The sequence below is a fragment of the Schistocerca nitens genome, chromosome 8 (genome assembly GCF_023898315.1).
Source record: "Schistocerca nitens isolate TAMUIC-IGC-003100 chromosome 8, iqSchNite1.1, whole genome shotgun sequence".
In the NCBI taxonomy this organism is placed as follows: Eukaryota; Metazoa; Arthropoda; class Insecta; order Orthoptera; family Acrididae; genus Schistocerca; species Schistocerca nitens.
In genome coordinates this window covers 379,991,040-380,006,212 of record NC_064621.1, presented here as the reverse complement: position 1 = coordinate 380,006,212, position 15,173 = coordinate 379,991,040, and the positions used below count along the sequence as shown (strand labels likewise).

Sequence of the window (15,173 nt, the reverse complement as noted above, 5' to 3'; positions counted from 1 at the left end):
TTTGTGCCAGGAAGGGCTCTCATCAAGGGAAGGGCTCAGGCGTCTCGGAGGAGATACGGAAAGACAGAATCTGTCGATGACATGACTCGCTCAGGCCGCCCAAGTGCTACTACTGCAATGGATTACCGCTACCTACGGATTACGGCTCTGAGGAACCCTGTTCAATAATGCTCTTCGTGCAGCCACAGGACGTCGTGTTACGACTCAAACTGTGTGCATGATGCGCAACTTCACTCCCGACGTCCATTGCGAGGTCCTTCGTTGCAACCACGATGCCATGCAGCGCGGTACAGATGGGCCCAAAAACATGCCAAATCGATCGCTCAGGATTGGCATCACGTTCCCCTCAACGATGAGTGTCGCATATGCCTTCAACGATAGAGGCAACGTGTTTGGAGGCAACCCGGTCAGGCCGAAAGCCTAACACACACTGTCCAGCGAGTGCAGGGAGGTGGAGGTTCCCTGCTGTTCTGGGGTGGCACCCTGTGGGGCCGACGTACGCCGCTGATGGTCATGGAAGACGTCGTAACGGCTGTAGGATACTTGAATGCCGTCCTCCGACGGATAGTGCAACCATATCGGCAGCATAATGGCGAGGCATTTGTCTTCATGGACGACAATTCGCGTCCCCATCGTGCACATATTGTCAATGATTTCCTTCAGGATAACGATATCGCTCGACTAGAGTGGCCAGCATGTTCTGCAGACATGAATCCCATCGAAAATGCCTGGTATGGATTGAAAAGGGCTGTATATGGACGATGTAACCCACCAACCACTCTAAGGGATATACGCCGAATCGCCGTTGAGGAGTGGAACAATCTGAACCCACAGGGCCTTGATGAACTTGTGGACAGTATGCCACAACGAATACAGGCATGCTTCAATGCAAGAGGAAGTGCTACTAAGTATTGGAGGTATCGGTGTGTACAGCAATCTGGACCATCACACTTATTATCAACACACTTGGACACAAGGGAACGCTTCTTGAGCTTCACTAGCGTCAGCCTTATCAAGACACAAAAGGCGCAATAAGATGTGTAATGAGAGCAACGGGATCCGTTGCTGCTACGTATCCGCACGAAATTTTCAAGGAACAGTTTGCTGCTTTCTAACCTATGAGGTAGAAGGAACACGTTGTATAATTCTGCAGCGGTCTGCAAAGTTCTGCTACACAATCATCGCAGAAGGGGTAGTGGGTTTGAGGGGGGTCAGAATCTGACTGCCGATGTGAGTTCTTGGAAGCACTTCAGAATTCTGCCGACGCTTCACCTCAGTCGTACCAGACTGCAGTGCGTTCGTTATCTGTCATCGGGCTTCTGGCTTACGGATATCTGTCAGAGACATATTAATACGAGCCGTAGTTGACAAACCAGTTCGTTTCAGGACATCTAAACTTTCAAATAACTTTATACTGATTTTAGTAAAAAGTTTTTTATGGTATCATAAGTTAAGGATTACAATGTCTCAACTTCCGTGCTCGACGGGATGCAAAACAATCATCTGAGAACCAAGAAACTCAACCGATGACTACTCCTGAGGATTTTAACTTTCGTTACGCTGCAGGCGCGGAAGGCGTACAAAACAGATTAGCGAACGGCGATAAGATATGAGTTTTCTACGCTAACTGGGAGCGGGGGTTGGGGGAGGGGAGGGGGAACAGTGAACTCAAACGCCACCCCCTCGTCTAGCAAGCAGAAAAAGAGTACATAACATTTCCAGCTAGAATGGCTGTAGTTATCATTTTAGGAGAACTAAAGGAATTTTGAATGTGGTTTCTATTGAACTCGGAACGACATGTGCTGCATCCTGCGGTGTGACATTAACAAAACTGAGATGAGCCATTCAGGATAGGATTCGCGGTCTGTTGACTGCCTGTCTCAGCTCAAATGGCATCTGAGAATACACCTCTTGTCCCGGTTTGTGTCGAAGTGATTTCTTCCTCATTCCACAGAGGAAAAGTAAATTGTCTCCCAACGGCGTAACTCTGACGGATAACTAGAAGACAGTGTCATGGATTGGACACGGCCACAGTCAGCAGGTTTGCAAAGCGGAAATTTTTCGGTTATTTAAGAAATACGGTAACTGACAGGAATGAAAGTAGTGTGGACAAAAGATTTACAAATGCGTAGATTTATTTTTAAGTAAATTTTCTTTAACTACTCCAGAATTTTGTTTGTAGCCTACCGAAAGTACCTTTTTCGCACATCCGTCGAATCTTGCATATAGTACACAGCATGAGGCCATTCTACCAAGCAGCCGTTGTTCCAGCTTTCGCTAACAGATTCGATATTCTATATGCAACAATATAATAAGTAATTTTAATCTTATTACTCACAAGAAGTTTACTAACCGCTGATAACAATAATTGTTGTGCCTTATTTGTCCCCGCGAAAACAGTGAGGTGAGACACACTACCACAGGCTTCCTGTCGGATCCTCGAGCTACGTGGTGAGTACAATATTCTTCCTACAAAGTAACCCATTCAACACATGGATCTGAAGCTTTCGAATGTTGCCGGCTGTTTTGTATTGTACATAAGAAATTCCACAATAGAAGTTTATCAAAAATGGCTCTGAGCACTATGGGACTTAACAGCTATGGTCATCAGTCCCCTAGAACTTAGAACTACTTAAACCTAACTAACCTAAGGACATCACACAACACCCAGCCATCAAGAGGCAGAGAAAATCCCTGACCCCGCCGAGAATCGAACCCGGGAATAGAAGTTTCTCAATTGTTCCTTGGCTCATTGTGTGTTTCAACCATTTCTGTATGTTAATGAGGATTACCTTCCTGGTAAATCCGTGTAGAACATCCAGCTGCTTGTAGAACTTCTTCCCTGTCGGAGACATCCGGAAGATGAAGTCACTCAGAAGCCACGGCCTGACGACTCTCTTAATTGTAAGCTCGGCAATACTGAAACGAAACAGCAAAATAGTCATAGTGAATCTCTCAAGTCGCAATAAGCGGGAGTAGCTATAATTGGAGGTTATCCGCAGTGTTTCCCATACTCGCCTTTAAGTATTTTTAAATACTAGGTAAGCCTTATTCAAAATACAGTGTAGGTTCTTTTTATGCAAACTATTATTGTCACTGGGTACACAGACTATTCTGTTGCATTACATCTACATACATACTCCCCAATCCACCATACGGTGCGTGGCGGAGGGTACATCGTACCACAACTAGCACCTTCTCTCCCTGTTCCACTCCCAAACAGAACGAGGGAAAAATGACTGCCTATATGCCTCTGTACGAGCCCTAATCTCTCTTATCTTATCTTTGTGGTCATTCCGCAAAATGGCGGCAGTAAAATTGTACTGCAGTCAGCCTCAAATGCTGGTTCCCTAAATTTCCTCAGTAGCGATTCACGAAAAGAACGCCTCCTTTCCTCTAGAGACTCCCACCCGAGTTCCTGAACCATTTCCGTAACACTCGCGTGATGATCAAACCTACCAGTAACAAATCTAGCAGCCCGCCTCTGAATTGCTTCTATGTCCTCCCTCAATCCGACCTGGTAGGGTTCCCAAACGCTTTAGCAGTACTCAAGAATAGGTCGTGTTAGTGTTTTATCAGTGGTCTCCTTTGCAGATAAACCACATTTTCCCAAAATTCTACCAATGAACCGAAGACGACTATCTGCCTTTCCCACAACTGCCATTACATGCTTGTCCCACTTCACATCGCTCTGCAATGTTACGCCCAAATATTTAATCGAAGTGACTGTGTCAAGCGCTGCACTACTAATTGAGTATTCAAACATTACGGGATTCTTTTTCCTATTCATCTGCATTAATTTACATTTGTCTATATTTAGAGTTAGCTGCCATTCTTTACACCAACCACAAATCCTGTTCAAGTCATCTTGTATCCTCCTATAGTCACTCAACGACGACACCTTCCCGTGCTCCACAGCATCATCAGCAAACAGCCGCACATTGCTATCCACCCTATCCAAAAGATCATTTATGTAGATAGAAAACAACAGCGGACCTACCATACTTCCCTGGGCCACTCCAGATGATACCATCACCTCCGATGAACATTCACCATCGAGGACAACGTACTGGGTTCTATTACTTAAACAGTAAGCTGTATGGTGTGTAAGACACGCTACAGTGTTGTAACTTCAATCATACCATTCTACATCTACATCTACATCTACATGGATATCCTGCAAATCACATTTAAGTACATGACAGAGAGTTAATCGAATTGACCTTCACAAATCTCTATTATTCCAATCTTGTATAGTGGCGGTGTCTGAGCTGACGTTAGAAATGTTAATAGATCCGAATAGATTCGAGATATAAGAGAATAACGTGTACGTGTTCGTGTAAAAAGTACGCGACCAGTGTCGCAGAAGGTTTATTAAGAAGACACTTTTTTTTTATATGCACGCTTCATGCCGTAAAATGGGATGAATAGAAACAATGGGGCGAATAGAACCGGAACTTCGAAAAAAGTTCTGTGCTATTGCGTCGAAAGACAAATGGTAATATCATTCAAAGATTAGTTTGGTTAGGTTGGTGGTGAAGCAACGTAATAGAGAAATACAAATTTCAACGTCGGCAGCGCTATAAATTGATGTTTTCTTCACTCTATGACAAAAATCCGATTTGCTTATTTCGAACCTTACTTGAATACGCATGTGAACGGAACGTTGGCGCACTGATGACTGGTTAGTGCTGTGAAAAGTGTTGGATGGTTACAGTGATCAGCCAGGGGATTATGACCACCGACCTACTACCGATATAAACCCATCCAGGCGAACGCACCGCCTCCATGGCATGGAATGACTACTAGTCAGACAACACTGTGCATGTAGCATCATTTAGCGAGCTGACCGTGTGTACAAGGGGGAAGGCAGATTGTGAAGGGCAGACTGTGATGGCTTAAGGGCTGGGAACGAGCTTTTCTGAAATTTCACGATCTGTCAGGTGTTTGAGGAGTGCTTGGTGAGTGTCTTCAATACGTGGGGAAACCAAGGTGGAATCACGTCCAGACGTCGGGGAATTGGCCGGCCACCCCTCATTACAGATGTCGGACGTCATAGGCTGGGCAGACTGGTAAATCAGTACAGGTGGCGAACTGCTGTGGTACTAAATTCAGACTTTAATGCCGAGCAGAGTATATGTTAGTGTGGACACTACTAACGTTGGGCCTCCTCAGCCGACGACCGATGCATGTGCCAATGCTAACACCAAGACCTCGGCAACTACGACCGAAATGGGCACGTGATCATCGGCAATGGACTTTGCGCGATGGCAGAGCGTTGCATGGTATGATGAACCCCAAGACCTTCTTCATCATGCCGATCAGAGGACGCGAATCCGCCGTCTTCCAGGGGAACAACTTCTTGACACCTGTACTGTGGGACGGAGGTAAGCTGGAGGCGGCTCCATTATGCTCCAGGGAAGAGTCGTATTGGCTTCCATGGGTCCAGTGGAGCTCATGCAAGGCACCACGACGACCAACGAGTTTCGTACACTGGTTGAAGACCATCATGTTTCCCGACAGTAGTGACATTTTTCGACAAGGTAATGTGCCATGTAACAAGGTCAGGAGTGTGACGGAGTAGAGTGCTTCAGGGAACACAGTGGCGAGTCAGTTGATGTGGTGGCCCCCCATCTTGCCAGATACGTACCCGATCGAATAAACTTGGGATGTGACTGAACTTGGCATCAGAGCTCATCGCTCCCCTACTCGAAATGTACAGGAACTAGGTAAATTGTGTGTGCAGATGTGGTGCCAACTTCCTCCAGCGCCCTAGCACGCCCTCATTGCTTCCATGCCACAATGCGTCGCCACTGTTATCTGTGCCAAGGTGAACATATGGGCCATTAGATAGATAGTCACAATCTTCTGGCTGATCAGTGTATAATTAAACTTTCGCTACTTAATCCAGTGTACATGGTGAGCCGTGGTAAAAATTTGCTGTTTTGAAGAGCCCACCGCAGCGCATAGTGTGAAGCAGTCGCCGTCCGTTTCTGGCGGTGGCGCCGCTGTGGCAATCGCTGCTTTGGTGTCTCCCTCTGGTGGGAAAGGGGAAAGGTTGCCTGTTCACGTGCATTTAAGGAGCGCTATCAACTCGGTAGTTGGGATCTAGAGGGTTGGATCCCCCCCTTTGAAAGCGTCAGATTGCAAAGCCTGGGCTACTCTCAGGGTGGAATCTCCGTCTTCGAAGATTGTGTCTGGCTGTCTGTCAGTCGGTCTGTCTGTCTGCCCGCCCGCCGCTTGCTGCTGTAGCTGTTCGTCCGTCCGCCTGCCTGCTGTCCGTTCGTCTGTTCGTTGCCGACCATCGCCGCCGCCGCCGTCGCCGCCGCCGCCGCCTGCTGCCCGTCCGTCTGTCTGTCGCCGTTCGTCTGCTATGAGTACTCCAACTCCACTGTCATCTACACCTCCCCCTCCCCCTCTCCCACAATCACTTCCTGGAGTGCCGCCCCTGGCCTCCTTCCTTACACCTCCCCTCCCCTTCCCCCACTTACCCATCCCTCTATCTCCTCCCCTGCTGTATACCCACACCTCTACACCCTTCCTCCAGCCTCCACACCCTCAACAGCTCCCACTAATACCCCTGCCCTCACGTACGCCACTGTTGCTCCCTCTGCTGCCGCCACTCGGGTGCTCGGCTTCCCCTCTCTCACGCACCCTGTCGCTTCGTCATCTGCATCTCCCGCACGCATCACGTCGCGCCAAGCCACCATCGCCACCACTGAACCGGCTGCTTCCCCCAGCGCCTCCACTACGCCACAGGGATCTGCCACCCGCCACCTCCCTCTCCTCCCTGTACCTCTCCCCTCCTCCCAGCCTCCAGTCTCCAAAAGCCCCAAAAGCGCGTCATTACCCACTCTGCTCCCGCCACTTCCCACAAAAAATCAACATCACCTCCCCCTCCTCCTGCCATCTCCACGGACACCACCCCTCCTCCTGCCACCCATACCCCGGCCCCCACCCTCCACACCTTTGTCCTGTCAACTCCCGATCCTAAGTTCCTCGATGCTCGTACCCTCACCGTGGAGATACGAAAGTACTTACCTGGTGCTCCCATCTCCCAACTCATTCCCCGCAGGGACTCAGTCCTTATCAAGTCCCCCTCCCCATCCTTTCACACAGACCTCCTGCGAAAACTCCCCCAAGTTATGTTTGGCCCCCACGCCCCTCTGACACCCTTCCTTTCCACTTCTCGACAGCCCCAGCCTCCCTGTGCCCCCCCCCCCCCACCTACACCGCTGTGATCACCAAGCTCAGCCCGGTGATCACCAGAGGATGAAGTGTTGGCAGAACTGAGCTCCCACCCAGACTTGGAAATCCGCTCTGCCCGCTGTATCCACAATGCCTCTGGTCCCACCTACCTCATGCGGGTATTCTCTGAGTCCGCCCCATCCATTGACTATCTCCTCACCCAGGGTGCCCTGATATACCACCGTCACCACCCTGTTGAATCCTCCAAATACCCTCCCCAATCCTGTCGTTGCCAGCGGTGCCTGATGTACAATGACCACCTGAATCCCAACTGCAAAATCCCCCCACCAGTCCCCGTTGCAAGGCCTCCCACTTTCTTAAGAACTGCCCCAACCTCGCTCCTCCTCCTAACTGTAACACCTGCAATGGCCCCCATCCCACCTACTCCCACAAGTGTAAAGCTAAACCCCCTCCAGCCATACCTGAGCTTATAGTCCCAGTTCGTCCCGTCGATCCCCCTGTCCATCCCAACAATTCCCTCCATCCACCCCCCATGGCCGAGGACATCATCCAGTTCCTTACCGTTGTACTCTAAAACATTCACCCTTTTCAGCGCCCCCACACCTTCAAACAAATCTCCCTTGCTGCTCGCTCCATTTTCCACCTGAACACCTTCGCCACTTACTCCCACAACCAAGGCCACTTCACCTTCACCCGCCTCGACACCCTAGTTTAAGTCTCTTCCCTTCCCTCTCTTCCCCCCCCCCCCTCCTTCCCGCCAAGGCGCAGCACGAGTATTGCATCCTTTACCAGAACATTCGCTCCTTCCGCTCCAACAAATACCTCCTCATGCACACCCTCTCCCACCACCAGGTCGACACCTTCCTCTTGAACGAAACCTCTCCCACCATTCTATCTGCACTTCTCCCTATATCCTCCACCGCACTGACGCTCCTGGTCCTCATGCGCAGGGTGGAGTCATGATTGGCCACCTTAAGCTTATCCCCGTCCGGCCACAACCTTTCCTAAATGATCCCACTGAACACCTTATCCTTAACGTCTTCTTCCCTTCCCTCCCCATTACCTGTGCCACCATCTATGTCCGCTCCACTGCTCCTCTTCCTTATGACTTCATCTTGCACATTGACCACACCTTCTCCACCTATGTGACTGCCGCCGACCTCAACATCCATAGCCGCACACCTGCTGCCCTTCGGCGGTGGCATCACTTCCTTTCCACGATCCAAGGTGACCTTGTTCCCCTTCCCCTAGCACACCCGACCTGAAAGTGACACCACCCCCGATGTTGTCATTGCAACGAAACGCCGAGACTGGCGCCAGACCTGCACACGACTCAATGCCACCCTCCCTATCAACTCCTCCAAGTACTGGTCCGCCTTCCATCGCCTTAATGGTTCCCTTTCCGCTCCCCACTACCCCCATAACGATCGCCCCCTTCCTGACAACCTCAGTAAGGCCAACCACTTCGCTTCCCACCTTTCCGAGGTCTTCTCCATCCCCGATGATCCCCACTTTGATTATTCTCTTTTCCCCACCGTCATGGAATGTGCCGATACTTCAGTCGCTTCACTTGCTCCTAGTCTCCAGTACTTGGGGCAGTTGCCCCCCTCCGACATAAACACTCCCATCACAGCACAAGACATTAAACTTATCCTCCGGTCCAAACGCAACATGGCCCGTGGTCACGACTGTGTCACCTACCGTCACCTTCGAGAAAGCCCCTATTCCTTCCTGACTGTCCTCGCCCATCTCTATAATGTCATCCTCTCTACTGGCTTCTACCCTGACCTGTGGAAGACCTCCTGCGTCCTCTTATTCCTCAAATCCCCTTCTGCTGCCTCTCCCTATCGTCCCATCTGCCTCACCTCCATCTTTAGTAAGGTCTTTGAATCCATCCTCTCCCACCGTATCCATCAGCACCTTGCTCAACACCACCTCCTCCCCCTTACCCAGTGTGGCTTCCGACCCTCCTTCTCTGCTGAAGACCAACTCCTCAATCTCGTTCACCTTCTGTCCCTCCAGCTCAACTCCCGTCGCTCCGCCATTTTTGTTTCCCTTGGCCTCCAAAATGCCTATGACCGTGGATGGCATCCCGGTCTCCTCTTTAAACTCCAAACCTACGCCATGCCTATCAATTTTGTCCATCTTTTCGCTTCCTTCCTCTCGCACCGTCCTTCCTATGTCACCATCCACAACACCAACTCCCGTATCTTTTATCCCATGGCTGGCGTCCCCGAGGGTTCTGTCCTCTCCCCTCTCCTTTATCTCCTGTATACAGCTGATATGCCCAAGCCACCCCCACCAGTCCACCTTCTCCAGTATGCTGATGACACCGCCTTCCTGGATCTCTATCCTACCCTTCAACGGTCCCAACGTACGCTCCAAACCCACCTTAACCAGTTCACCACTTGGTGTAACCAGTGGTTCCTCTGTCTCAACCCCTCCAAAACCCAGGCAATCATCATAGGCCGCACCACTCTCGCCTTTCGCCTCCATGATTTCTACCTCACCCTTTATGGTCATCCCATCCAGCTCACTCCCACCCTGAAATACCTTGGCATGACCCTCGACCGACACGTCACCTGGACCCCTCATCTCCAGACCGTCTAGCAGAAAGCCCATTCCCGCCTCCACCTTCTGAAACTCCTGTCTGGCCGGACATGGGGATTGCATCCTTCTACCATCCTCCACACCTACAAATCCCTCATCTGTCCTATCCTCTGTTATGCCAGCATTGCCTGGATCTCCGCCCCCACCCGCTTTTACAAGGCCCTCCAAATCCTTGAACGCCATGCGCTCCGCCTTGCCTTCCATATCCGCCTTCCTTCCCCGACACGGCTCCTGTATGAACTGATCCCCTTCCCCCACATCCTCCTGTTCCTCCAACATCACCACATCCTTTACATTCTCCGCAGGCTTGATCCCCCCCACCTCTGGTTTCCTCCTTCCTCTCCAGCCCCAGCCTGTTGCTGTGCCTCTATCGCTGATCCCTCCCTCTCTCCACCTCCACACCCTCCATCTCCTTCATCAGGACAATTTCCAACGCCTCCCCCTCCCAGATGACGAACTTAGCCGTGACATCTACCCTTCCTTCCAACTATAACCTGGCCTTCTACCCCCCCGCCCCACTCCCCAGGACCCTCTTTTTCCTCTCCCCTCCTTCTCCCAGAGCGGATTTTCCTCCTCCCCCCCTGAGACCCTGCACCCTATACTTGCCTCTTTCCTTCCCACATCCCTCCCTACCTGGCCCTCTTGAGCGCGCCCCCTGCTCATCTCCCCCCTCTCTTCCCCCCCTCCCTCCCTTCTTCCGGTCTCCCTCACTTCCTTGCGCCTGGCAGATCCTCCGTTTTGATCATCGTCAGTGCGCCACATCAGTGTTGTGCTTAGTGCTGTTTCTCCTGTGCGTCAAGAGGTGTGATTTTAATTGTGTACTGCCTTGAGGTTCGTCGTCAGTGTTTGTTCTGTGCTACGCCATGCGTCGATACCTTTTATGCTCCAGTCATACTGTGCCTTGTGTTCTTTTAATTGTCGCAGTGTGTGGCTCTTTGTGTTTGCTACTTTTTAACAGTTTTTTATCTCAAATTTACAGTCACCCCGTTTTTTATCTGTTGTCTTCCATGATGTTCCCCCTTTTGTATATCTATGTTCACCGTATTCTCTCCTTTGTTATTTTTAAATGTCTTCTATTGTTTGTTCCAGGGGCAGATGTGGATTCTGACCACAATCTATTGGTTATGAACTGCAGATTGAAACTGAAGAAACTGCAAAAAGGTGGGAATTTAAGGAGATGGGACCTGGATAAACTGAAAGAACCAGAGGTTGTAGAGAGTTTCAGGGAGAGCATAAGGGAACTATTGACAGGAATGGGGGAAAGAAATACAGTAGAAGAAGAATGGGTAGTTTTGAGGGATGAAGTAGTGAAGGCAGCAGACGATCAAGTAGGTAAAAAGACGAGGGCTAATAGAAACCCTTGGGTAACAGAAGATATATTGAATTTAATTGATGAAAGGAGAAAATATAAAAATGCAGTAAATGAAGCAGGCAAAAACGAATACAAACGTCTCAAAAATGAGATCGACAGGAAGTGCAAAATGGCTAAGCAGGGATGGCTAGAGGACAAATGTAAGGATGTAGAGGCTTGTCTCAATAGGGGTAAGATAGATACTGCCTACAGGAAAATTAAAGAGACCTTTGGAGAGAAGAGAACCACTTGTATGAATATCAAGAGCTCAGATGGCAACCCAGTTCTAAGCAAAGAAGGGAAGGCAGAAAGGTGGAAGGAGTATATAGAGGGTTTATACAAGGGCGATGTACTTGAGGACAATATTATGGAAATGGAAGAGGATGTAGATGAAGATGAAATGGGAGATAAGATACTGCGTGAAGAGTTTGACAGAGCACTGAAAGACCTGAGTCGAAACAAGGCCCCGGGAGTAGACAACATTCCATTAGAACTACTGATGGCCTTGGGAGAGCCAGTCATGACAAAACTCTACCATCTGGTGAGCAAGATGTATGAGACAGGCGAAATACCCACAGACTTCAAGAAGAATATAATAATTCCAATCCCAAAGAAAGCAGGTGCTGACAGATGTGAAAATTACCGAACTATCAGTTTAATAAGTCACAGCTGCAAAATACTAACGCGAATTCTTTACAGACGAATCGAAAAACTGGTAGAAGCCGACCTCGGGGAAGATCAGTTTGGATTCCGTAGAAATGTTGGAACATGTGAGGCAATACTAACCTTACGACTTATCTTAGAAGAAAGATTAAGAAAAGGCAAACCTACGTTTCTAGCATTTGTAGACTTAGAGAAAGCTTTTGACAACGTTAACTGGAATACTCTCTTTCAAATTCTGAAGGTGGCAGGGGTAAAATACAAGGAGCGAAAGGCTATTTACAATTTGTACAAAAACCAGATGGCAGTTATAAGAGTCGAGGGGCATGAAAGGGAAGCGGTGGTTGGGAAAGGAGTGAGACAGGGTTGTAGCCTCTCCCCGATGTTATTCAATCTGTTTATTGAGCAAGCAGTAAAGGAAACAAAAGAAAAATTCGGAGTAGGTATTAAAATTCATGGAGAAGAAGTAAAAACCTTGAAGTTCGCCGATGACATTGTAATTCTGTCAGAGACAGCAAAGGACTTGGAAGAGCAGTTGAACGGAATGGACAGTGTCTTGAAAGGAGGATATAAGATGAACATCAACAAAAGCAAAACGAGGATAATGGAATGTAGTCAAATTAAATCGGGTGATGCTGAGGGGATTAGATTAGGAAATGAGACACTTAAAGTAGTAAAGGAGTTTTGCTATTTAGGGAGTAAAATAACTGATGATGGTCGAAGTAGAGAGGATATAAAATGTAGACTGGCAATGGCAAGGAAATCGTTTCTGAAGAAGAGAAATTTGTTAACATCTAGTATAGATTTAAGTGTCAGGAAGTCGTTTCTGAAAGTATTTGTATGGAGTGTAGCCATGTATGGAAGTGAAACATGGACGATAACCAGTTTGGACAAGAAGAGAATAGAAGCTTTCGAAATGTGGTGCTACAGAAGAATGCTGAAGATAAGGTGGGTAGATCACGTAACTAATGAGGAGGTATTGAATAGGATTGGGGAGAAGAGAAGTTTGTGGCACAACTTGACTAGAAGAAGGGATCGGTTGGTAGGACATGTTTTGAGGCATCAAGGGATCACAAATTTAGCATTGGAGGGCAGCGTGGAGGGTAAAAATCGTAGAGGGAGACCAAGAGATCAATACACTAAGCATATTCAGAAGGATGTAGGTTGCAGTAGGTACTGGGAGATGAAGAAGCTTGCACAGGATAGAGTAGCATGGAGAGCTGCATCAAACCAGTCTCAGGACTGAAGACCACAACAACAACAACATTGTTTGTTCTATGTCTTTCGGCTGAAGAGCAGCGCATATGCTGCTGCCAGCCCGCCCCGATGGGGAATTGAAGTACAACAAAGAAAAAAAAAAACTCAGTAGTTGGTCGGTCGGAGTGAGTCAGTCTGAGCCGGTGACGTCTGGGGGCGAGTCTGGGCAGTTGGTCAGTCGGGTCAGTGTGGGGCAGTCAGTGTTTGTCTGTCTGTCGTCCGGAGTGCTAGTATGTATTCGGCCGCTAGTCTGCTCGAGTTTGTTCAGGCGATGGTCATTGGCGGTTGGATCGATCGGTTGGTCGGTCGCGCACTGGGACACAAAATGACTTGTCCGTCTTGAGCGTCGGCGCATGTGAGGTCGCAACGTTAGTCCAGTGGGCCTCGCCGTGTACCGAGGTGTAGTGGCTTCGCGGCCGACACGAGAGCAACAGGAGTCAACCCACGACGTCGGTCTGGCCGGGGCGAGCTGCGACGCCGTGAGATGGGAGATCGGCGCGCCTTCAAGTGTCCGTTGAAGCGGCTGGCAGCGGACGGTTCGGGAGAGCGTTTTGGATGTCCTGCGCCAGGTATTCGCCAGACATCGCAGTTAATTAGAAGTTAAGTGATTCGTGATATGTTGTTTCATTTAATTGTTAACTTCTACGTGTTTCTTGATCAGTCTCTCGTCCCCAGCTTGCTTGTCTGTCTCTCGTCCACATTTGTTAGGCAGTTAGGGTCTGTCTGTCGGTCTGCCATACGTTAATAGCTGCCTCTGTCATGTTTGTCGAATTCGGTGTTAACGAATTTATTGCTTAAGATGTAAAGGCCAAATTCCTGAAATATGTTTTTATCTTGCCTATCATTTTGCGAGGTGGTATATGTGTAACGTAGAGCATGTTGGTACATTTGATGTAAAACTGCATTTCATGGATTTCATTTAAATGGTCTTTTTAGCATATAAAGTTGCCACCCTTCCACCGTAAGAGTTCTTTAAAAACAAGTTGCACTTTCGGTGGCAAATAATTTTTAATGTGAGTGTTTTGTACCGTTTCCATCCCTCTTACTGGGTAGTTTATGTGATTGTGTGAGTTGTTAAAATTTTTAGTTTAAAGCAATCTGGTGTGTTGCAGATTTGCACCAGTGTAGTCTTTCAGAGGTTGTTGTGAGCGGTCGTGACTACGGCCGTGTTAAAAGGGAGCGCCAAGGTTCTCAGCCCGAAAGCTCATGCTATAAAAAAAAAAAAAAAAAAAAAAAAAAAAAAAAAAAAAAGTTATTTCTGCCTCTGAATAAACTGTAACTTAATATTTGCAGGGTGATTTTCTGATTATAATTTTAAGTCTGTTAAAAAAAAAAGAAGGGCCTTTAGGAATAAAATTTCCATTTATTAAAAGAAAATTTTTTTTAATTTGTTCCATCAGTTACCCATTGGCAACTACTTCTACGCTTATATAGTGTGATTAAATGTGTTAATGTTCTAGATAAACCGCTAGTAAATAAAGTAAATTCACGGCTCACACGGAAAACTATTTACCGTGTCGGTACCTTACTTTATAGGAGTAATTTTCTGACTGTGCGATGCAGGACTTGCGTTGATAGTGGTGTAAGTATTATCACTTGCCATCAGGTGCATGAGTGTGTGTGTTGTCCTTAGCGTAAGTTAGTTTAAATTAGATTAAGTAATGTGTAAGCCTAGGGACCGATGACCTCAGCAGTTTGGTCCCATAGGAACTTACCACGAATTTCCAATTGCCATCAAGTGCCGGTACTGGTAAGCTGACGTAGGGTTGAAACACAAGCATCAGTCAACGTGGGTCTGGACAAGGTGAGCAGGGCCATACTCGTAAAACTGTTTTATCAAAACAACAGCAATAGTACCGCTGCTCTTTATGAGTGTCGACGTGTTAAAGGAATACGGAGAGGTCATCCTTCCGCACCGTTGTTGACGAGCGTGATTCGAATGTTAGAATTAACTGACGATTTAGGAATATGCTCCTGTGAGGGGTCGACGGCCAATTGCGCCACTTGTTGATGTGCGATTTCAAAGCTCTGCACGACCTGTGTTTCGACAACTGAACATTCCGTGGTCCACCATTGTTTCGCGCAA

The 15,173-nt window shown here is 48.3% G+C and overlaps 1 protein-coding gene across 1 annotated transcript in view; it reads right to left on the bottom strand.

The window, feature by feature from the left end:
* Positions 1-15,173, bottom strand: part of LOC126199580 (uncharacterized) — a 366,050-nt gene that overhangs the window by 180,709 nt on the left and 170,168 nt on the right. Inside the window, exon 6 of the mRNA XM_049936504.1 lies at positions 2,793-2,919. Coding sequence (XP_049792461.1) covers positions 2,793-2,919 — 127 coding nt within the window. The remainder of the gene's footprint in view (positions 1-2,792; positions 2,920-15,173) is intronic.